Genomic DNA, 25,049 nt, shown 5'->3' on the forward strand with positions numbered 1-25,049 from the left:
ACCACGTGGTATCCTGGGCACTCAGAGAACACAAAGATAAATTAGACAAAATCTGAGCAGGGATAAGAGGATGCAGGTACAAATAAATATAATCATATTCTAATTTGTTTAAGTGCTTAAGCAAAGTTGCTTTTCATTTTTTAGTTGTGTCTGACTCTTTGCAACCCCACTTGGAAGTATCTTTGCAAAGAATAGAGTGGTTTGCCATTTTGCTTGCTAGCTCATTTTACAGGTGAGGAAACTGAGGCAAACAGGAGTAAGCGACCTGCCAAGGGTTACACAGCTAGCAAATATATGAGGCCAGATTTGAAATGAGGAAGATGAGTCTTCCCGACGCCAGGTCCGGAACTCTATCCAGCGATGCACCTAGCTGTCATAAGTGAAGAACAAAGTGTCAAAAGATCAGATGATATAAACATCACTACTGAAAGGAAGTAGAAAAGACTTTATTAAGGAAGGAATATTTTAGCAGGACTTCAAAGGCCTGACAGAAAACATGTCAGATTTTAAAAAGTAATGAGTAAGAAAATACACTGAATGCAACACTAAAATGGGAAAGAATAGGATCAATGACAAACAAAAACAGAAAGGAAGTTTTAGACATTAACAATAATATGTAGAACAACAAAATTCATTTTATACAGTATTTTATAGCTTGCTAAGTGATTTATTTTTAAAATCACCATATAAGTTACTATGACACCTATTTTACAGGGGCAGAAAATGAGGATTAGAGAGATGAAGTACAACATCCCTGACAAGTGGTCATTCAGCCTTTGTCTGAAGACCTCAAATGAGGGTGAACTTGAAACATTCCAATAAAGTTTGTTCCATTCTGAGGGCAAATAACTGTTATGAAACTTTTTCTAACATCAAGTCTGACTGTAATTTCTACTTCCTAATGCAAATTCTTGGTTGTCTGCCTACAAAGTTACTACTTCTGGCACAATCAAATGGAGCTGCTTACTTGGTAAGAGATAAAGCATGACACTAAAACTGTAGACTTGATTTATTTTAAACGTCTCATTATACTACTGAAGCAATTATATAGCAAGTCAAATCATGCCCTCAGTATACTACTTATTCTAAAACAAGAAAGTTTTTCTAACAAATACACTTTATATCCCCCACAATATTAACAGCATATAAAGAGATTCAACCATATTTTAGCTAGTAAAATCATCACTCACCTGTTGGCATATATTCCCACCAGCGGCCTGCACAGAGATCTACAATCTTCACTACTCTCAGATACAGGGTCACTGCCTCTTTCAGCTTACGGGAGAGGCATTCCATACACATGATATCCTGCAGAGGGAGGTACCTTTGTGAGAGAAAGAAACTCACATTTATCATATGAATAAGTATTTCCCATTCATTAATGGGTTCCATTTTTATCCCTTTCTCCCTTTTAAAATTAAACAAATAAAAAAAAAGTACAGTACTTGAAGCATGCATAGATACCTCATGCTTGTTGTCACAAGGCTTGAGTTTATATGCCTAACAAAAGGACTTATTTCCCCCTAGGTACTATGTATACAATTTAAAAGGTTGCCACCAAATGACTAGTGATACCTAAATTACGGCTCTGCAGTTAATAAGGTTAGCTCTCTCATAAATGTAGCCTTAGACTGCAGCACACACTTTATATATTCCCCACCAAAACGTAATAAAAAAAATAACAATAAACTAAAAAAAATAACAATAAACTACTACATAAGAATTTAGATTGAGATTTAAATTAAAACTTTAGATATAAATTTATAACTTCTAATCAGAAACTATCTAATCTTTTTCTTGATTGCATTCTCAGTTACTGTTTCTTTTTAAATCTTTAAATCTGTAATGATACATGGAACTTTAGACTTGAAATTTTAACTATCTTTACACAGAATTTTTGTGTTGTTGGCAGTGGTGGTTTTACCAAAGGAAAAAAAACCAAAACATTTTAATGACAAAAATTGAAACTATAATTTTAAATTCAATTCAACAAACACTTATTAAGCATCTACTATATGCAAAGTACCGTGATAGTTACTGGGGATATAAAGGTAGATATAACACAGACCCTACTCTCAAAAAGTTCACAACAATTAGTGGGAAAGATATATACAAAAACCTATAAAGCAAAAGTCTATAAGATAATTAAAAATAAAAGACCCAAGCAAAGTACTTTGAGTTATGTAAAAGAGGTTAACTTTTGCTCAGAAAAGCATGCTTATGTCAAGGAAAATTCCATAAAGGAAGGGGATTTAGTTGGATTTTGGTGGGAGAAGAAAGAGGGGAGAGAGATTTCTAATAGATGGAGGTGGAATGAAGAATAGGTGGATAGGGAATGGGAGAAGAGAACACTTTGGGAAGATGAAAGCAAGAGAAAAGGTTTAGAGACATTAGATTACAGGACTCCTCAGTCACAATCAACCCTTAATTCTCAAATACATCCCCTTCTCTCCACTCACAGAGCCACCTAGTACAGGTCCTCAACATTGTCACCTACATTTTGGTCTCCCTGACTCAAATCTCTCAACTCCAACCCAGGCTCCATTCAACTGTCAAAGTAATTTTCCTAAAGTGTATGGCCAACCATTTTAAACCTTCCTCTCTCCCCTCCCTCTACCTCTAAATAAACTCCAGTGGTTCCCTATCACCTCCAGGGTAATAAAATCCTCTGGCATTTAAAGCTCTTCATAATATGGCTCCTTCCTACTTTCCCATCATCTTACACTTTACTCCTCTCCACACTATGGTCCAGCTACACTGGTTGGCTTTCTGACTTTTCTTACATATGGACACTCCGTCTCTCATCCCTGTGCCTCTGCACTATGTGTCCCAATTCATGGAATGCTTCCATCCCCAATTCTGCCTCTAAGCTTCCCTGACTTTCTTCAAGGCTCAGCAATAATCTCACTGTCTGCAAGAAGCCTTTCTCAGTCTCTCCCACTGCAACTGCCTTCCCCTTTGAGTTAACCTTCCACCTGCTCTGTATTCAACTTGAAATTTACCTAGTTATTTACATGTTGTTGCCCCCCTTTTGAATATGAGCTCCTAGAGGGCAGGGAATATTTCTGCTTTTCTTTTTATCTCTAGCATTTGGCACAGTAAGTGTGTTTTTGTTGCTTGTAAAGGCTTGCTGACTGATCTCCAGATGTGTTCTGATCAGGACAGAAGACAAGTCCTATAATCCCTACTGTATCTATTAATGATAATCAGTGATTCTAGCTCTCTTGGGCTATATGTCACACCGGTTACTCATAGTGAATTTACAATCCTCTAAACCTTCAGAGCTTTTACATGAAATGTTGTGTAGCCATACCCTCCCTACTTTATACTTGTACAGTTAATTTTTTTGTTAACCTAAGTATAGGAACATTTAAACTTATTAAATTTCATCTTATTGAATTCACCCCCATGATTCATCCATAAATTTGATAAGCATGTTATTATAAGCACAAGCAAAGTGGGATTTTTGTTGTTTCTTTTTTGGAGTCCAGTTTCTCGCTCGGGCTAAACTGTAAACATCTGAAGGACTGATCTCCTTTGAACCCTGACAATTCACAGCTATGCTGAGTCATAGGTTCTTTGGTGCCTTCTGGCTCTCAACATTGCAAACCTTATGTTGCAATATCAATCATAGTCTTACTCACTCGTGACTTCCTCCCATGCTGTAAAAGCCTAGTCATGGAGTAGAAGATTGGAAAAAGTACTAAACTTGGAGTCAACAAAGGATCTCAGGGCTGGAAGGGACCTTAGAGGTATCTGGTCCCATCTGTATGTGAAAAAAAATCTCCATCACATTCCAACAAGTGATCATTGTTTTAAAACTACTGCTCTACACTAAAACATTTTAAAACTACTACTCTTAAACTAAAACATTTCTACTCCAATGAGTAGAAATCCACTACCCCTAGAAACAGCCAATTCTTTTTCTAAATAGTTCTCTTAGTTTCACCTTGCATTAAGCCTAAATCAGCCTTTTTGAAATTTGTATCCAGAACTCCTATTTCTTCCTCTGAAGCCCAACACAGTAAGTTCAACCTCTTCTCCTATAACAAGCCTTCAAAATTCTTGAAGACCTCTATCTTCCATCTTATTTAAGTGTTCCTCTCCTTCATGAAGGATTAATGAATAGATCTTCCCTGTATATTTATAGGCCTACATGACTACATATGCTGTCCTTTCTCCTTGCAACAAGGGCCACATTCCCAGGACTGAAAGGTCAGCTTATACCTGATCTATTCCTATTTCTTCAGTTGGCCAGCCTTCCAGAAATACACAGAATCAATCCTGTGTCCTTTTGAACACAGACATTTTTTCTTTATCATTCACAGATGTCTTGCTCCTTTGAACTCTAGCCCAATTACAACCACAACATATGTTGTACTGAGTCCCATACAGCCCTGGCGCTGAGCCAATCAGGTGCTGAGTCATGTAGGCTCCGATGCCTTCTGGTGCTGGGCCTATCAGTTGCTAAAACACACTGTGCCAATTTTTCCTTTGTTTGAAATTGGATATATTCTGGGAAAACTGTTATTCTCCCTTGGGGCTTCACTCACATGAAGAACACTTCATTAGAGACACTTTTTCCCAACTGGGACTCTGAAAGCTAATATTAAGGGGCCCTCCAGCATGTGAACCCAGAAGTTGGTGCTTCCCAAGTTTGGTGATGTATGTAAATATTTCTACTATTCTGTTAAGCTTTATCTTTCTATTTCTTTATTACTGCTTTATATTGTCCTTGTGTGTGGAATAAATGGTACACTGATCTTACTTTGGTGTGAAGAGTGCTTATTACACCTAAATCTCCTTAATGATATACTTCAAATCAAATATTCCTATTTCTTTCAACCAAGTTTCATGGAACTATCTCAAAAGGCTTCTCCATTCTGGTTGTCCTCCTACAGACATTTATCAAATTTTATTTTATAAATTTTATCAAATTTATCAATATATTTAGGACACTTCCTAAAAGCTGATACCCAGAACTGAACACAGTGTTACAAATGAAATAGGATGAAGAGAGGGAAGGGAACAAGCATTTATTAAGCACCTACTATGTGCCAGGCACTGTGCGTAAGAAATCTTTTCTCATCTGATGAAGGCAGAACAGAATGTACTTCCTTCAGTCCAGGATACTATTCTTCTCTGAGTGCAGTTTAAGATCACATAAATGCTAAGTAATTGGGGATAGGGAGATTCCCTCATCTTTATTCGGTGACCTGCTCGTATGACTGCAAAGGGTGACCTGCTCGTATGACTGCAAAGTGACATTCTGAATGTAAGTGTAAAATTTTACACTGATTTCTATTAAATTCAATGTTATTCTAAATCCAACATTTTAGTCTGACAAGATCTTTGAACCAGAGTCTGAGCCCTGGCTTTCACACTCACTAGATTTACCACCATTTTTGTTACCTCCTTCATTCCTGGAATGCTCTCCTTCCTCACTCTGACCTCTTGGAATTCCTAGCTCTAATAAAAGCTCAGCTCAATTGTGCCATTTCCTAAAAGAAGCCTGTCCTGATTCTTCCAAATGTTAGCAACAATCCTCTCCAACACAAGTCCCCAATTACTCTGTAATTACTCAATATTTATGTAGTAAGGTACTGTTTCCTACTAGGAGAATGTAAGGTATTTGACAGTAAGATATGTTTCATTCTTTGTCTTTTTCTCCTACCACTTTGCCTAGAGCTCACCTCTGAAAGTAAGATTATGACTTCTATCCTCCTATAATCCTTAATCCCTTCCCCTCAAAAGCAGAACAATAGGCACTTAAAACCATTTTCTAACTTAAAGATTCATCTATCCCCATCTTAATCTTACTCTCTTCTACCTCCCTTCAGTTTCTCTTTTCTACCACATAGTAGGTTCTTTCTCCAAAGGCACCTGTCTTCACCATTCTCACTCTACCCTTTGCTTTTTCATTCTTCCTCTATATGCTCCTTCCCTATTATCTTCAAATATACACTAACTTCCCTTATTTGATCTGTTGAACTACCCTCTTCCTCAGAGGAAGTAATTCCCTTAAGGTCCTTTATGTCAAATTTATATAAATGTGAAAATGCTTTCTTACTATTGTTCCTTTTCCAATAGTAGGTAACCTGGGAGCTTGGAGACAAGGTAGTGATAAAGACACAAATGTAGAGTCTAGGAAGTGTTAGGTGTTGATCTGATGATGTGAACCCTAGGGAACTGAAGGACAGGCTGTGAGGCTCTACAAACAGTAACCTATTACTGCTATCCAGAATGGGAAACAATTCTATTCAGCAGGATGAAAAATATTTCAATTATGAGAAAATTGAGGAAAGACGCACACTGGTCTGTGGTGACTACAAGCAACTTCCTTTGTATATTTTGTTACTAGCTCACCAGAATGTCCAAGGGTTGTTCTAACTTCAATTAGTGGTCACAGTAAAAACCCTTGTGTATCTGGGGCAATAAAAACAAACAAGTCACAGGAGGCAAGCAAACACACCAGAGGGAGCCGAACAATGACAAGATGAATGGCTACAGACTCAGTTTTATTCTACATGTTTCAAGTTGCTACAGAGCGAGGCCTTCCCCCTTTCCCTACTTCAGAGGTTTTAGACTCACAATTCAGAAAACAAAGCCAATCAAATATTTAATGAATAAAGCACTGTCACAATTGATATATGAGGTGAAAGAGCACCACTCCATCAAGTTTCCAGCCTGAACTCCTGCCCTGGGTAAGAAGAATATCACCATTCCTTCTCCAAGTTCTTGCTCTTCAGATATCTGAACTGCCCAAGCGTCTGAAAGGACTCTACTCTGAGGTCACAATACTATTGACATAGATATTTTTTCTAAAATTTTCCTTTAATGATTAGTAAACTTCCCACTAGTCATACCCTCTCCAATCCAGCAATTTTAAAATCATTTAAATCTTATTCTCCTTTCCCCACTATCTGAGATTCCTTATTCTTACCCTCCTCAACCCTTGCCCCCACAATACCCACCAAAGCTACCCAATCCTTTCACTGTGTGCTCTGGAATGCCTGCTCCACTGGCAACAAATATGCTCTCATTTTAAATCTTTTCCTTTCTCATCCCTTCCACCTTCTGGCTCTTACTGAGACTGGACTCGCTTCTGATGACACTGCCACCTTTTCCAGCACTGACTCTTCTTTCCCTTATTCTCTCTGCCTCATTAGCTAAGGTTGGAGAGTTGGGACACTCTTTGCTTCCCATTGCCACTTTCAAGTTTTCCCTCTGTCACCATCACTCAGTTACTTCTCCTCCTTCAAGATTCATTCAGTCACATCTACCATTCAAGCAAAATTCTGGGAGCTGTTATCTAAAGACCTACAGAACAACCCTTTCCTTCCTAGCTCACAATCTTTTTATCCTGCCCCTAAATCCTGCCTTCATACTAGGAGACTTCAAAACACACAGATAAATAGATAGACAGACAGATAAGATAGACAGACAGACACTTACTCAAATCCCCTAATCTTCCAGTTCTTCAATTTACTCATTTCCCATAAAATATTCCTCCATCCTACCTCAGACACGCCCCAAAACTGTCATACCCTTGATAATGTCATCACCTACAAATGCACCACATGTTCATGAACTCTGAAAATTTCCCTTATCTGATCACAATTTATGAGCACTCCACTACTCTCTATGCCTTCCCACACCAATGCCTGCTCTTTGCCCACATTGTGACCTCCAATCCTTTGACCCCCCTCAGTTCTGTTCCAGGCCATCTCCTTTGTACTGTCCTCCTTTATACCCATGTTAACCCCTTACTACTCCAGTTCAATTCTATTCTGTCCTCTTCTTGAATACCATACTCTTTTTTTAACAATGCCAACTGTGCCCTGCTATGCCTCAGCTTTGGATCACCCCTACTATCCACTACCTTTGCTCCTACAAATGTGCTGCATAAAAGGTAGAGAAAAATCACACAACTTTTCCGATCGAGTCCACTACAAATTATGTTACATAACTTCAACTGAGCTCTCACTGTTGCTAGGAAATCCTTTTGCATTTCCCAAATTATCTCACTACCTTATTTACCACAGTAGTTCTTCCAAATCTTTTCATACCTCCTCATAACTTCCATGGTTCCCCCTCCCTTCTCACTCTCACAGATGAGAACCTTGCCTCATATTCTCATATTCACTTTTTATTAAAAAAAAAAAATTGAAGTCATTTGCCCTGAGACCTCCATTTTCTCCCCTCCTCCTTGTCTCACATCAGCCAGATGCGTTCTGCCATTACCTCCTCTGTCAGCCCTGACAAGGGGCCCTTCTCCTTGCCAGGGCAAAGCCTTCTATAGGCATATGTGAAACCATCCCATCTCATCTTCTACAGCAAACTGCCCATTCAATTGTCCTCAGTCTCACTTTACTTCAATCTCATTGTCTACTTCTCTGTCTAGAAACACGGTCTTATCTCCACCATTCTCAAAAAACCCTTACTTTATCCTTATATTCCCATTAACAATCATCTCATATTTCTTTTGTCCTTTGTGACTGAACTCTGTGAAAAAGCCATTTACATTAAGTAAATTTCCTCTTCTCTCATTCTCTTAATGCTCTATAATCTGTCTTCCAACCTCATCATTCAACTAAAAATGCTGTCTTCGGATTTCTAGCGATCTTGTAATTGTCAAATCCACAGGCCTTTTCTTAATTATCTTTCTTGATTGTTCTGTAGCCTCTGACACTCTCGATAATCTCTTCTCTCTAGGTTTTCTGAATACTACTCTGTTGTTTCTCTTTCTTCCTATCTGGTTGCTCCTTTTCTCATTCTTTGTTGGATCTTCACTCTGATCACACACACTAATCATGGGTATTCCACAGGGCTCTGATCAAGACACCATTCCTTTTTCCTTCTATACTACTTCACTTGGTGATCTCATCAGCTCCCATGGATTTAATTATCATCTGTATTCTGATGATTCTCAAATCTATTGATCCAGCCCTAATCTCTTTGCTGATATCCAGTCTCCATGTGCCTATTACACAGCTCAAAACAGATGTATTCTGACAGTCCAACTATGTCACACACACACACACACACACACACACACACACACACACACACACACACACCTGCCCCTCCCCAATGAATTGCAGTGGTTCTTATCACCTCTATGATTAAATATAAATTCCTTGGTTTAGTGTTCAAAACCTTTCATAACTTATTCCCTATCCACCCTCTCGACTTTTCCCATCTTCTCATAAGTTACTTCCTTATACTCTTTGTTCCAGTTAGGCAGTATGACAAATAAGATAATCTTTCTCTTGGCTCTTTGGATTGGAATGTTTAATATCAGTTCTTCATACTTATCTCCACCTCCCTGAAGTCCCAACTAAAATCCCACCTTCTACAGTAAGCCCTTTCCAACCCCTCTTAATTCTAGTGCCTTTCCTCCTGTATTTTCTATTTATCCTGTATACAGCTTACATGTACATATCTGTTTGCTTGTCTCCTCCATTCTTATTACAAGCACCTTGATGGAACTGTCTTTTGCCTCTTTATATATCCCTAGAGTTTAACACTGTGTCTGGCACATAGTAAGTGTTTAATAAATATTTACTGACTGACTAATCATAAACTTAACATGTTCAAAATGGAATTCATGATCTTCTCCCCAAGCTCTTTCCTCTTCCACATTTCCCTATTACTACTGAGAGTATCATCATCCTCTCCTCATTCTTAGGCCTATAGATTTTACATTTGTACCATTTCTCAGATGTGTCCCTTTCTCTTCTCTGATACCACCACCAACCTACTAAAGGCCCTCATCTTCTCAGGCCTCAACAATTGCAATAGACTGTTTTGGTCAACCTGTCTGTCCCAAGTCTATCTATCATCCTCTACTCAGTCACCAAAGGGATCTTCTTGAAGTGCAGGTCCCAACACACAACACCCTCCTACCTCTCACTAAACTCCAATAGCTCCCCATCATCTCTAGGAGCAAATATAAAAACTTCTGCTTGCCGTTCAAAGCCCTTCAAGACCTACCATATCCCCAACTTGAACCATTCCCATTCTTCTTAAACTTTATATCCCTTTTCCTGACACGTACTCTTTGATTTATTAATACTAACTTCTTTGCTATTCTTCAAACAAGACACTGTATCTCTCAATTCTGGTCATTTTCTCGGGCTGTCCCCCATTCCTAAAATGCTCTTAGTTCTTATCTCCACCTCCCAGATTCTCTGCTTCCTTCAAGTTCCAGCTAAAATCTCATTTCTGCAGGAAGCCTTTTCTAATTCTTCTTATGTCCAGTGCCTTTTCCCAGCTGATTATTTTCTAATTATCCTAGATATGATTATTTTATAACTATCCTGGATATATGATTATTTTCTAATTATCCTGGATACAGATAGTCTATACATAGTGATTTACATGTCTCCCCCCCATTATATTTTGAGTTCCTTGAAGGCAGGGACTATCTTTCACCTTTCTTTGCATCGTCCGGATTTAGCACATTATCTAGCACATAGTATGTACTTAAAGTTTATTAACTGACTGATGTCAATAAATACTTCTTGAGAACCAACAACTACCCTAATGATCCTTTAAGATTTAAAAAAAAAATACTTTTATTGATATAACTAAACCACACATTGACTATGTGACTGGAAGCTTTTTAAAACCTCTTTGAGATCTGTTCTTATTGACATAAACCCAAGGAAAAGAAAGATCAAAAGCCAGAATCTCTTACCTAAAGATATGGCAGAGTACTTCATGTGAGAGCTGGTTCATGTAATCTTTTGTTTCATCTGATTTTGTCATCTCAGGGTTTTCCTTACTTGGGAGACATGGTTTCACAGTTTTCCTTCGTGGGCCCATCCTTATGATGACTCCAGGAGAAAATAACCAATTGTAACTTGGTTACTTGAGCTCAAAGTTGCTAAAACAAGCAAAAGTGAGAGAATTGAAGAGTTAGACCTAAAATCTAGCATTGTAAAAGAATTCTTTTTATGGGGACATTTAAATGAAGTACCAGAAATTAGCTAGTAAAATATCTTAGCATTTTTGGGAGCAAAAAACCATGAATGACTTTTATAAAACTAGTTTTGTTTAGCATAGAAAAGGGCAGGATTTAGTTCAAAGACTAAACTGGGAGTCAAGAAGGCCTTGATTCTTATTCAAAGTCTTCTGCTAATTAGCATGTAGCCTTCAATAAGTAAGAAGACCTCATCAGCCTCAGTTTTCTCATCAATAAAACGAGGGAAGAAGAGTAGATGAATCTTCTTCTAGATCTAGATTTGATGGCTTGAATCCTTCCATATGACAGCTATAAAACTGAAAATAGCAGCTGCTCTGCCTGATGCAAAGAAGGAAAATAATAGCATAATAAAGATACACAAAGTCAGGTGGGAATACCTTTCCAGGGCATTTCATATGTAGAGTGTGTTTATAAGTGTTCCTAAGTCAGGCATCATTGAATCTCTAATATTAAAACTACAAAGGCCCTTACAGAACACCTTCAAGGTAAGGATGATAATACTGGACTACATTTAACTCATACTTTTGTAAGGAAAGCACTATAGAAATAGGTACAATTACTATTATTTGCAAAGTCCCTAGCTAGGGATGGTGGAGAAACCAAAAGACATGCAAGACAGTCTCTGGTTCAAGGACCTTAAAATCTAAGGTTAGAGACAAGATAAAAACATGCTAACAATTGACTACCAGGTCAAGAAAACTATAAAAAGAGATTTTTTTATAAACATTAGCTGAGCTACGTAGACAATGACAAGAGTAGGACAGAAAATGACTTTAGGAATTGAGAAAAGGTGAGACCTCTTTGAAGATCTCTTTTTTTCAACGTTTGTTTTATCCATGCCCTCAATAGAATGCCATTACCACTCTTTTTTACTTTAACAACATTTTTTCAATTAACAAAAGCTTATTTTCCCTTTCTTCTGCCCATCAATAAAAAAAGAAAAGAATCCTTGAAAAACAAAATTATTTTAATAAATCTATATAGATAAGGAAAACAAACTCCCTCACTAGTCAAGTCCAAAAATTCACATCTTATTCTGGACCCAGAGTCCATTTCCTTTCTATCAGGAGGTGAGCAGCAAGATTCATCAGAGTCCTCTGGCATTGTGGTTGGTCAATGTGGTAATAAATTGCAAAGTCTTCACCATCTTTCACATGAACTACTGCAACAGTCTAATTGTTTCCTATCTCACATCTAATTCAGAAAGCACTATCTGACTGATCATCCTAATACAGTGATCTGATCATGTTACTTCCCTACCCCACAAATTTCCCCAAGCTCCCTATTATGTGCTATGTACATAAGGTACTATCAGCCTAGAATCCCAGGCTTTCCACCATTGGAATCTGATTCCCCTTGACAAATTCATTTATACTAACTATTCCTCCTCACATTTCTCTTTCAATTGAAGTCCTTCAAGGCCAGATCAAATTCCACCGTTTTATGAAACATCCCCCTTGCCCTCTGAGGATGTGACCTTTTCCTCTAATCAAATTGCATTACTTCCTTCATTAACTTTCATACTCTCTAACCCTACCCATTTCTACCTACTGACACGATCCTCATTCTTCAAAGCTCAGTTCAAATGTCTCATTTCCTCTAAGGTTTTTCTTGAATCTCCTCCACCAAGAAATAATAATCTTTCTGTCACTTTAACTCTTACTACTTTGTTTATATTTTATATAAATGCTTATATGACATGTTTATATGTTAATATGGTTATAATAAGTATATGTACTTATCATGGTCTAACTCAGGGGTAGGAAACCTGCAGCCTCAAGGCCACATGTGGTTCTCTAGGTCTGCAAGTGTAGTCTTTGACTGAATCCAAACTTCACAGAATGAATCTCCCTTAAACAAAGGATTTATTCTGTAAAACTTGGTCTCAGTCAAAAAGCCACATCCAAGGACTTAGAAGGTCACATGTGGTCTCAAGGCCACAGGTTCCCTAGTCTAATTTATATTATTATATCTCATCACATGGTAGTCAGTCAACAATGAAGACAACTGGTGGTAAAATGGATAGATCACTGGTCCTAGTCAGAAAGAATTGAGTTCAAATATGACACTTAGTAGTTGTGGGATCCTAGGCAAGTCATTTAACCTCTTCTGACATCACTTTCCTTAATGGTAAAACGGGGATAGTAACACCTGCTTGCAGGGCTGTTGTTAGCATCAAAGCAGATATTTTTATAAACATTAGCAAAATGTCTGGTACACAATAAATATTATATAATGCTTATGTCCTTCTTTAATTAGCATTTATTAAACACTTACTATGTATAAGGCACTAAAGTGCTAATGATAAAAAGAAACACAAAAACATAGTCTCTGCCTCTATATTCTAATGGAGGAGAAAACATACAAACAACTATGTACATACAAGATATACACAAGTGTAAATGGAAAAGAATCTCAGAGAGAAGGCACTAGCATTGGATAGTGACAAAAAAGACTTTGGGCAGAAGGTAGGACTTGTGCTGAGTCTTGAAGGAAGCCAGAGAAGCCAAAAGGCAGGTTAGGAGTGAAGAACATTTCAAGCATAGGAGACACCCAATTAAAAGTCACAGATTGAGGAGATGGAGTGTACTGTGTGAGAAACAGCAAGAAGGTCAATGTTGTTTGATTGCTGAGTACTAGCAGAAACATTAAGCACAAAAAAAATCTGGAAAGGTAGGAAGGAGCCAGGTTGAGAAAGCCTTTCCAAATCAAACAGAGAATTTTATATTTGATTCTGGAGGCAACAGTAATGTGGAACCACCAGTTTATTGAAGAGAGAAGTGACACTGTCAGACCTACACTTCAGAAATATTATTTTTGTGTTCATCCTTCATTGCCAAAGAAGACCATGCCATCAGAGAAATGATAACACGACTTGCACTTCACTTTGTTTTGGGTGAGGGAGGGCTGTGCAAGGTCATCAGTCTCACTTCTCCTCCAGAGTCATCTGAATCTTGTAACCTGATATTCATCAGGATGACTGGAGATGACCCAGGATGTACTGGGAGACCTTGGTCGCTTTAGGCCAAGGCCTATGCAGGCACTCAGTTAGGGTGAGATAATGCCCATTCAGTGAATAGGCCTGTTTAAGAAGTAGCCAGGGTATGGCCCCTTTAATGAGGCAAAGAAAAGAAAGATATCATGATGACCGGGAGGGAAACAGCAACAGCTCCTATTGATAATCACTTTTTAGCCAGGAGGGTCCAGAAAGAGATACTTTAGATTATTTTAGTAGCTAAGTAGAAGAAGGACTGGAGTGGGGAAAAATTTGAAGAAGGAAGATCAACCAGCAGACTATTATAGTAGTCCAAGTGTGATGTGATGAGAGCCTATATCATAATGGTGGCTGTGTTAAGTGGAGAGAATGGAACCCACATCAGAAATATGATGGCAGAAATGACAGGATTTGGTAAGAGCCTGGATATGTAGTGTAACTGCAAGTGAGGAGTCAAAGATGACACCAGGGTTGAGAACTTGGATAACTAAGAGGATGGTGATATCCTCAACAAAATAAGGAAGTTCAGAAGATGGGAGGATTTGGGGAAAAGATAAGTTCTGTTTTGAACACAATCAATTTAAGTTGTCTATAGGACATTCAATTTGAAATTTTGAATAAACATCAGTTGGTGATCAGAGGTAAGGAGATTAGAGCTGGATAAATATATCTGAGAATGTTTTATATAAAGATAAAAATGGAATCCATGGGAGCTAAGAAGATGAGAGAGAAAATAAAGAGAAGGCACAAGACAGACCCCTGGGCAACATGACAGTTATTAGTGTGAGCTGGATAAAGACCCCCCAAAAATTCAGAAAGGTATCAGAACCAGAACAGAACAGTGTCATAAAAAAAAAGGCAGAATATAAAGGAAAGGAGAGTGATCAAGTATTAAAATTTGAAGACTGAGGTCAAGAAGGATGAAGATTGATAAAGAGCCATTAGATATGGCAACTAAGAGATCACTAGCAATTTTGGAGAGAGCAGTTTCAAACTGAATAAATCAATTAAGCACCCGGACAGTGGCTCACTTATCTTTTTATCTCCTCCAATGATTCAAAGCACATATGTTTCAAATACATCACAAGATCCATAAAATTCTGATTTGGGAACTCACCATCTTTTATTGCCTCAGGGTAAATCACATCCCCTTTCTGGAACTCTGTTTCATGACACATAAATTGAAGGGGTAGAATGAAATGATCTCCAATATATCTTCCAAAGCTAAAGTCTATGATTTTATGAGCTATTCCATCAGTATGAGTACTCCCTCTACCACTAGGACAATCCCCACCTGAACTTGGTAGCTTAACTCCTTCATGAAATACTAGCTTGCTCTGCCTCTCAAGAAAACCACCAACATTTACCAGCCTTACAATGAGCCTCTCTGCATCTTGCTAGAAGGGTAAGCATAACTTTCATTGTTAGGCAGGTACCAAAAGCTGCTTCACCTTGGAAAGACCTGTCAGAACTTATTTATCAGCATGTCCTTCAAGATCCAAGGTTCACTTCTATCCCAGGTTCATGTATATGGCATGTGGTAGTTTCCTAATGTTTCCTAAGAATTTATATTTTATCTGGGGATAGGGGAAGGAAAAATAGTAATCAAATAGTTTAAAAGAATTCACCATAAATTAACTAAAGCAGCTAGAAATTGTAATCTCATTATTACTCTACCAATAAAAATGCGTCAGCGTCCTCTTTTGACTTTTTAATGGCCAAAACCAAAATAATGCTTCTTGCACCAGGAGTGTCAAGCAATATAAAGACTGAGCTAGAAGCTACAACTTCCTGACAAAGAGAGACTCACTTCCATAATATGTTGCTCTTCTTGTCAAACCATCTTGTTAATTTTGTTGTTGTAATAAAGCCAAGTATTAACTCAAGCGAGTGAGCGTATAGTTTGTGACCACAAAGAGAATTTGTAATGTCCATAGTCATTTTCTAATCTGGTAATGTAAACAACTAGGTCATTTCTTTTCCATCAAAGTCACTTGGGAGTCAGAGTTGTGACAATTTTCAGTGATAATTTTTAATCAATGAAAAACATGTTCCCTGAATAAGCAAAATTTTGCTTTCAAGTTCTTATTGAATGTTAGCACATTGTCTATTTAATAGATAACATTTCTATAGTGCTTCACTGTTTACAAAAAACTTTCTTCACAACAGTTTGATATGAGAAGTATTATTTCCATTGTAGAGGTGAATAAACTAAGATTTTCTGAGGTGAAGTGATCTGCTCAAGGTTACAAGAAATCACTTAAAACCCACGTCTTTTGTCTCTCTATCCAGGGCTCTTTCCACTGCAAACAGAACACAAACTTTTTAGCTTAGGATTCAAAATTCTCTAAACAGTTCACATCACTGGACTCTTCCAGCTCAATTTCACAATGCTTCTATCTATATTCCGAAACAAACTGTCTCATCCTTTCCTGTCTCAATCAATGCCTTTGCTCGTTCTATTTCCCTATGCCTAGAATAGAATGTCTACCCTTCCCCTGCTGAAAATCTACCCATCCTTTAAACCAAGGTTTTCCATAGCCATTCTGTGGCAAATTTACAACAATCTGCAAAACATTTAATCCTTATTTCCTAAAGCCTCCATACTTTAAAAATATATTCATACATCAAAAGCCTTAGAGATGATCTAGTCAAACTTCATGTTTATATGGAGGGGGCAACCAAGACCCAATGTGTAGTTAGAAGAAGGGTTGAAAATCAAAGAGAACCTATGACTATAGCTTCAATGATCTCTCTGCTAAAGCCTGATTCTCACCCCCACTGAGACTCCCCTCTCCTGCCCTACCTTCTACAAGCATCTTTTGATTCTCAACCCCAGGTCCTGGGTCTCCAATCCCAGATTCAAAAAGCCATTATGCTAAGACTATAGAGGGGAGTTCAGTCAGTTTGACATTCAGAGCTCTTCATAACCTGCCCTACCTCTTACAGTCTTTTTATACCTTATATTCCTCCCCTCACCCAAGTACCCTGCACTTCAGTACCACTAACCTCTTTGCTATTCCTCAAATAAGACACTCCATTAAAACACTTTTGGGATTAATTTGCATATACATTGTACTTTTTATCTGCATGTGTTGTATCCCCATAATAAAATGTAAGTTCTTCCAGAGGGGAAACTTTGTGTCTTTGTATTCCCAGATGCTAGTTTGTTACCTGGAACATGATAGGCACTAAAAAAAATCTGAGGAATACAAGTTATTTCTCTGAAAGTTGTTACCCCCAAAGACTATCAGCTCCATGTGGGTAATATGTCTTATCTAACTTTTGATTCTCCCTCTAGTCTTAGCAGAGTTCTGCACAAAGTAGATAGTTAATAAATGTTTTTTAATTCAACTACACTACTGCTTTCCTAACAGGAATACCCTTTGAAACTAAGATACTGCTTCCTCTTGGCTACAAAAAAGCTTGAGAATGAGATCCTTTACTTTGGTTGATGCTTTGAATACGTCAGCAAGGTGATGTTATGTATTCTCAGTTTCAGATCTTATGGACTGATAGGTTAGACTGAAAGATGGAAAAGATAGGACAGCCTCCAAGATCTGAGTCTAGTTTTAACATTATGGTGCCACTAATCTCTTCAAAATATTGTAAATTTCCCCAACATCAGAAAAACTATAACTAGATTCAAGTATAGAAACATATTTTCAAATCAATAAACTGAAAACTACCCCCTATTTTCTAGATTATCCATATTATCTGGTCTTCAAGAGCAAATAAATGAAAAGACTAGACCAGAGGTTTCCGAATTTATTTAGCCTACCTCTCCCTTTTCTTTTTTTTTTTTAAATTTATGTAACTTTTAACATTCATTTTCTCAAAATTTTGGGTTCCAATTTTCTCCCCATTTGTCCCCTCCCCCCACCCCAAAACACTGAGCATTCTGATTGCCCCTATCACCAATCTGCCCTCTCTTCTATCATTCCTCCCTTCCCTTGTCCCCATCTTCTCTTTTGTCCTGTAGGGCCAGATAACTTCCTATACCCCATTACCTGTATTTCTTATTTCCTAGTAGCAAGAACGGAACTTGACAGTTGTTCCTAAAACTTTTGAGTTCCAACTTCTCTTCATCCCTCCCTTCCCACCCATTCCCTTTGGGAAGGCACGCAATTCAACATAGGCCATATTACCTTTCTCTTTTCAAAAAAAAAAAAAAATTATTCAGTGTCCCCTGAAATCTTTCTTTAATCCTTTAACTTTTTTTGAAATTTGCATTTCAAAAAATGTGATTTCTTTTAAAAAAATGACATCTTAAAATTAATAACCATAAATTTGTGGGTTTTCTCCTGCATTGAAATTTTGATGACACAATATTGTGTCATGTAACCATACAGTACTGTATTGTAAACAAGTCATTAAACGCACATATTTCTGCTGATGTATGCATGCTGGACTTCCCAAGACTGTGTGACACACACATCTGCCAACACTTGCTTGTTAAGACCAGTCGGACTTGACCACTGATCTGTTACAACTTGCAGTTTGTGTCTGTTTGGAAAGTAATGTAATCACTATGATTTTAACTCTATTACACAACAGATGAAACATGTATGAACAGTTTTTCAAAATGTTCTTATCTTCTTTCCTTATGCTTCAACTTCCTACTTATTTTTATTCAATGCCCCTAATTGCACCTGAAGCTACTACCACCCCCCTAGATTGTTCCAGTGCTCTCAGGTGATGGTATCACCCTCCTTGGGAACTTCTGTACTAGAAAAAGATACTGTTCACTTTAGACTTTTGGCAGTCAGCTACAAATTCAACCTATTTTGTTAACAGGGAAACAATGAACTGACAAATGTTACAGCGTGAGTTGATTACAGGCATTATTTCCAATCACACATTCATCAAAGACATAATGCCGTCCCTGACGCTAATGCATTATTTAGGAAAAGATAGTGTTAAAAAAAAAAAAAGCCATACTGATGGTCAAATCCTCACAAGCAGGAAAGACATAGCACAGTTTACTGGAGACCACATTGGGTAAGGAGGAATAAGGAATTCCAAGATTTCCACTAATCAAGTGCTTCCTTGTGGACAAGCCATTTACTTTTTTTTTTTTTGAAGTAAAAGGCTAATTTTATTTTTTTTAATTTTTTTCTTTTTTTTATTAAGTAAATTATTTTATTTGTTTTCAGTGTTTGACAATCACTTTCTTATATCTTAGAATTTTTCCCCTCCCTCCCCTTCATTTCACCCTCCCTCCGAGACGGTGTACAATTTTATATAGGTTCTACATGTACATTCCTATTAAATACATGTTCCACAGAAGAATTAAAATGAATGAGAGAAAACACAAAACAAAACAAAACAAAACATTATACAAAAGAAAATGGTCTGTTTCTATCCTGTGATCCAATTTCATAGTTCTTCCTCTGGATGTAGAAGGCATTTTGCTTCAAGAGTCCTTTGGAAATTTTTTAAGTCCATGCATGTCAATGAAGTACTAAATCTACCAGAAAAATCCTCGCACACTGTGGTTGTTGCTGTGTACAAAGTTCTCCTGGTTCTGCTTCTCTCACTCAGCATCAGTTCATATAAGTCTTTCCAGGTTTCTCTGAAGTCTTCCTGTTCATCATTTCTCAAGTCACAATAGTATTCCATTACATTCACATACCACAACTTGTTCAGCCATTCCCTAATTGATGGGCATCCCCTTGATTTCCAGTTTTTGGTCACCACAAGAGGAGCTGCTATAAATATTTTTGTACATGTGGGATCCTTTCCCATTTCTATGATCTCTTTGGGACAGAGTTCCAGAAGTGATATTGCTGGGTCAAAGGGTATATGCACATTTTTGTAGCCCTTTGAAGCCATTTACTTTCTTTAAGCTTCATGTTTTCTTATCTATAAAACAAGGGAGGTTGAACCAAATGGTCCATAAAGTCCTTCCAGTTCTCATACTCTATGCTTCTAAGATCCATTTTTGGGGCAGCTAGGTGGTGCGATGGAAAGAGCCCTGGAGTCAGTAGGATTTGAGTTTGAATCTAGCCTCAGACACTTACTAGCTGTGTGACCCTGGGCAAATCACTTAACCTTGATAGCCTTTTAAAAAAAATATCCATTTTGTAATGATTTTCAGAGCTATGATATAGCTATAATTAATTCTGTCTACTCTAAACACAACTGGTAAATTCTAAGATATAAATACAACAAAGCAAGTTTTTATCCACTAGTAAAGCACACTGAAACCACATCTATACTATACATTATGAATTACTACTCTCTACTTAAAAACCAGCAGATTATGATGGAATTGGTGATTTATTCTTGCTCTCTCCTCTGCCTTCTGTGTATCATTCACCTCATTTCACCAAAGTGAAATTATAAATGATGATACAAAGTAGAAAAAATACTGCCTTGGAAGGCAGGAAACACAATTCTGACAATGACAAGCTATGTGACACTAAACAAGTTACTTTGAATTACTGTGAGTCTTACTTTCCTCATTTATAAAATGAGGATTAAAAAAAAAGTATAGTTCCACTGACACAGTGAGACTCTTTCTGAGGAGCAGCCTACCCAAGTATGGAGAGAAGCTCATCACCAGTAAGCTGATCACTTGGCAACCTGTGAAACTATGAAAAAGAAAAAGAAAAAAAAAACTAGTCCTTAGTTGTATGTAGCTCCCTTCTGTTTTGGCAGCCAACACTCACAAAGTGATGGAAAAGAGGGTAGAGTGTGCTAAGAATCAGTTTTTAAACATCAAAATTTTAATCCGGCTTTCAACATCATGAATACAAACTCTTTCTCCAATGATCAACAGGTAAACATACTCAGCAGTGGCAAGAGGCAAATCATTTTAGTTTTTAATATTCTATCTACAAGTGACACCAGAATAAAGAAGCAAGATATAGCTAAGTAGAAGGATGCCTCATAGATTGTCCTTGGAGAAGCTAAGAAAAGAGCTGGTAGAGTTGATTTATTTTTAAGTTTCTCAAAGCAACAAGAATCACTTCATGGGATTTCTGGTCATCTCAGACTGAATCGCTCATGAGATGTATCTGCAAAAAGACCTTCATGAAATAACTGCAGTTTATGTACCAATATCAAATGCAGAGGAAATTCTATGAAGAACTATATAAGATTCTCTAAGTTAAATCAACATACACCTTGTGAAATCAGACAAGGATGGTGAAAAATATAGCAGAAACCAAGGCCAACAGTAAGGAATTAGAGAGGTCGAAGACTCGACAACTAACAGAAGCTTCATGCTTCTATATCATGAATAGTTTTTTCAAAAAAATTTTAGTATGCACTAGATATGATGGGTATCAATTAATAACACAGAAAATAAAATTGATGATATTTTGACAGGAAGAGTATCATTACTGATATGTTATCCCTGAATGATATATTTAAATACAATAAGAACACTGACTTCTTGCAGCAAATATCATAACTGGTGAAAAGTTAGTTGAAAGACTAATAAGGAAATGATATAGCATATAAGTGACACAACTCACTTCTGATTGATTTAAGCAAATTTCACATAATATAAAACAGGTAATCCACAGCAGAAATATCATCAGTACCAACATAATCATCTTATGAAGAATTTTAACTACTATATGTTAATCTATTTCCTTACTAAGGAGGTCAAACAAATCTAAAAAGCACATTAGTCAGCAAACACCTGACTTGCTTGCCAAGGACGATGGCATCCAAAGACAACACTGGTTTAAAATATAAGCTAACATAAAATCTTATGAAAAAAGATGATAAAAGATTATGAGCAATATTTCCTCATGAAAGAAGCTACAGAGGGCAAAAACCAGTTTAAATCATGCTCAGTAGGAGTCCCAAGCAAGGTGATCCCAAAGGTATACGTAGGTGAAAATGGAAGAAGTACAACAAAAAGATGAGAAGTGAAAGAGAACGGCAAAGATATCCATAACATTCTTCACCAACAAAGACAGTAGAGTCACTTGGATGTGGACTCAAAAATCTCAATCCCAAATATGCTTACAGAAGAAACAGAAACAGTACTAAAGAAAGCAAATATGGGAATAGCATACATACTAGATCGAGTGCAACAAGAGAAGGCTGGGGGCAATATAAAATTGTGAGGGTTTTGAGGAACTGACTTAAACGGCATTGGAAGAAAGAAAAGATACCAGAGACATGGGCAAAATCACCAGCCTTACAAAAACAGAAAAAGGGCTATTAAGAGATTATCAATAACCACTGACCTGTACACCTAGTTTTCCATCCATACAAAATTTTTTGAAAATCATCTACACATAGGTATTAATAAGTAACAGGAAGGAAGTGATACTGCATTGCACACCAAAATTATTACCATCATGCAATTTCATAATCCACTGTTTGTGGATTGTGAAAAGGCATCTGATTCAATAAAGAAAAACACTGTCTTAAAGGCTTACTTTCAACAATGTCTCCCTTTATTACCGTTCAAACTTTCTTGAAAGATGTAACAGAGATAATCAGGTTCAACAAGCCTCAGGTCACAGACATCAGGTAAGGCATAAAACCAAGTGCCAAAAGATGCGCATACTGTTGTGATGGGAGCAAAGTTTATGTGGAAAAGGGATTCCTTGTTAACAATTAGGTCCTATTGATTCTACTGTTTGCAACTGACATTTGCTGCTATCTACATCAAACCCTGAAACACTCTCATCTACTGGAAATGATCTGTAACAACTCACAAAAGTTGTCCTAACTATTCACATAGTTGGTTGTTGTCCTTCATGCTCAAACAGGACCACAATTGCATTGCTAATTTGTGGTTAAGGTACAGACTATGGTTGATCAGACTAATATGGGCTCAGAAAGCTCTACCACAGAACGGGTACCAATAGTCTGTATGAACATTTGGAGTGGAGATGTCTCTAAATTTGTACATCTCATTTCTTTTGAGCTACTACAATTGTGCTTTGCTTATGAAGCACAGTACCTTCTTTAAAACGGGCATGCCATGCTGTGCCACTGTCTCCCATGTCTCACAACTGATCCCAAAGTTCTTCAGTGAGATTTTGAGAGTGTCTTTGTATCACTTCAGGCCAAGTAGATGAAACTCATCTATTGAACAGACTATGGCATGTTATCAGATGGGTAACCTACTCACTATTTGAATACTTATCTGAGACATTGTAAAAATAGATGAGACAAACTGAGAACTTAACAGCAAGAAGAGAGTAAGCCGTATTGCCTTCAACAACTGCAAAAATCCTTTAATAACTTTAAATGTCTCTCAAAAGTTAAGGTTCACTTGTCCTTAATACCAATATTCTACTAGTGTGTTATAGATATAGCTATGACATATCATATCATGTGAGATATCATATATCTTCTCTAAAGAACTGAAAATGAGCATCACATAAAAGGCAATGGAGACCTATGGTGCATAAGATACCCAAAGTGAGGAAATTCAAAAAACATGAACATATATGTATATATTACATATGTAGGCATGTACTATGAGCTATCCTTTGGACAACTGTCTGGTGCTTCCAATACTTTCAAGACGACTGATGCTGCTACAAAAGCCTCTCTCTTTAAAGGCAATTTACCCTCAGTGACACAACTTAATTGCACTAGATGACCTCAAGTTCCTCATCTGTAAAATGAGATGACTGAACTAAATGCTTAAAGTATCTTCCAGTTCCAAATGGTATTGACCCATCACTATGGGATATCACATCCCAGAGGAATCAACTGCAAGTTACCCAATGGGTATTTTAACAAGTCACGGTGACTATAAGGATATTGTAGCATAACATAAAGATATCATCTAATCAAGAAACAGCATAAAAAGACATCACTGAGGATGTTTATGACAACAAAAAGAGATTACACAGACAGACGGACAACCTACCAAGAATATTTCAATCTTGGAACTCTTGAGATAAAAGAACCATAATGAAGAACTTAAAAAAAAAGTATCCAAGGATTATTTTGGATTTAAATGTTACTTATTAATACCTTCTACAGAAGGTATGAGGAAATGGATGATCAAAAATAATGTCTAAAATGAAGCTTAGTGAATCATACGTGAATTCAGTTTTTCTAAAGCCCACCACTTGCTGGAAGAATTTGAAGTTGGCAATAAATCACCAAATGAATGGAACAACTCAAGAATCATAGAATTTTAGAGGAAAAGGCACTTCTGAGACAGGGTCAACTAAATTCAGTGCTCTTTCACTAGTCAAATGCTTCCAATAATATTTTAAGGGGCATCTAGAACGTAACTTCAATCCATACATCTAAAATTACAGCCACAAGGTTTAACACTTTGACAGCTTATATATGATGACAAAGAATTAATGCTACAGTAAATTCAAACTAAAATAATTCACAATGAAACCCCGTCAAAATATGCAGACTAATGAACCAGGATTTTCTAAAACAAATAAGCTTAAAATGACAAAAAATGGACATGTCACTAGTTGATACTTTTACCCTCAAAAGCAACTAAATTAAACAAATATTTATCAACTGCTTACAATGTGTGGAGAATACTTTTCTGTTTTGTAAAACCTTCAGTGACCAAGCCTTCTTGGAAGGAGTCCAAAATAAGCTTAGGCATTACAAAATACAGAAGTGAGCAATATAAGGAAGTATAGGCTAGATGGCCACTTGTCAGACCATCTGGTAAGTATACATGGAATTCATGCCTCAGGTTGGCACACAAGAGTTAAATGATCTTTCAAGTCCCATCTGACTCTAAAATTCTTTCATTTTAAGACCACTCCCACAGTTTCATCTATTCTCTTCATAACTATGTCTCTTCAACTCTGTATCTCCAGCCCTGATATCTTTTCTGAGTGCCAAATTCCCACTTCCAAGTGAATATTACATGATAAATCTTAACAAATGTCTCATCAGTACTTCAACTGCAACATAACTAAAACAAAACTCATAATCCCCTCCTCCACTAGCTCTTCACATTCATCCAACATCTCTTATACCAGGTATGTCAAACATGCAGCCTGAAATACTCCCAAGACTAAAATATGATTTAACAAAATAAACTGAAATACAACAAAACTATGATAATGTTAATATTTCTAAGTCAATATGTGC

General features: G+C 37.1%; 1 protein-coding gene across 5 annotated transcripts in view; it reads right to left on the minus strand.

Annotated features, from left to right (window-relative positions):
• FBXO38 (F-box protein 38) overlaps window positions 1–25,049 on the minus strand; it is a 119,206-nt gene that overhangs the window by 85,255 nt on the left and 8,902 nt on the right. For 4 of the 5 annotated variants that reach the window (XM_072631030.1, XM_072631028.1, XM_072631026.1 and 1 more), the window contains 2 exons: window positions 10,703–10,891; window positions 1,191–1,324 (listed from right to left, as the gene is read on the minus strand). In XM_072631030.1, coding sequence (XP_072487131.1) covers window positions 1,191–1,324; window positions 10,703–10,830 — 262 coding nt within the window. In that variant the 5' untranslated portion in view covers window positions 10,831–10,891. Of the gene's footprint in view, window positions 1–1,190; window positions 1,325–10,702; window positions 10,892–25,049 lie in introns of those variants that run through there. The other variant, XM_072631029.1, reaches the window with a different exon arrangement.

The sequence above is a fragment of the Notamacropus eugenii genome, chromosome 1 (assembly GCF_028372415.1).
Source record: "Notamacropus eugenii isolate mMacEug1 chromosome 1, mMacEug1.pri_v2, whole genome shotgun sequence".
Lineage (NCBI taxonomy): Eukaryota > Metazoa > Chordata > Mammalia > Diprotodontia > Macropodidae > Notamacropus > Notamacropus eugenii.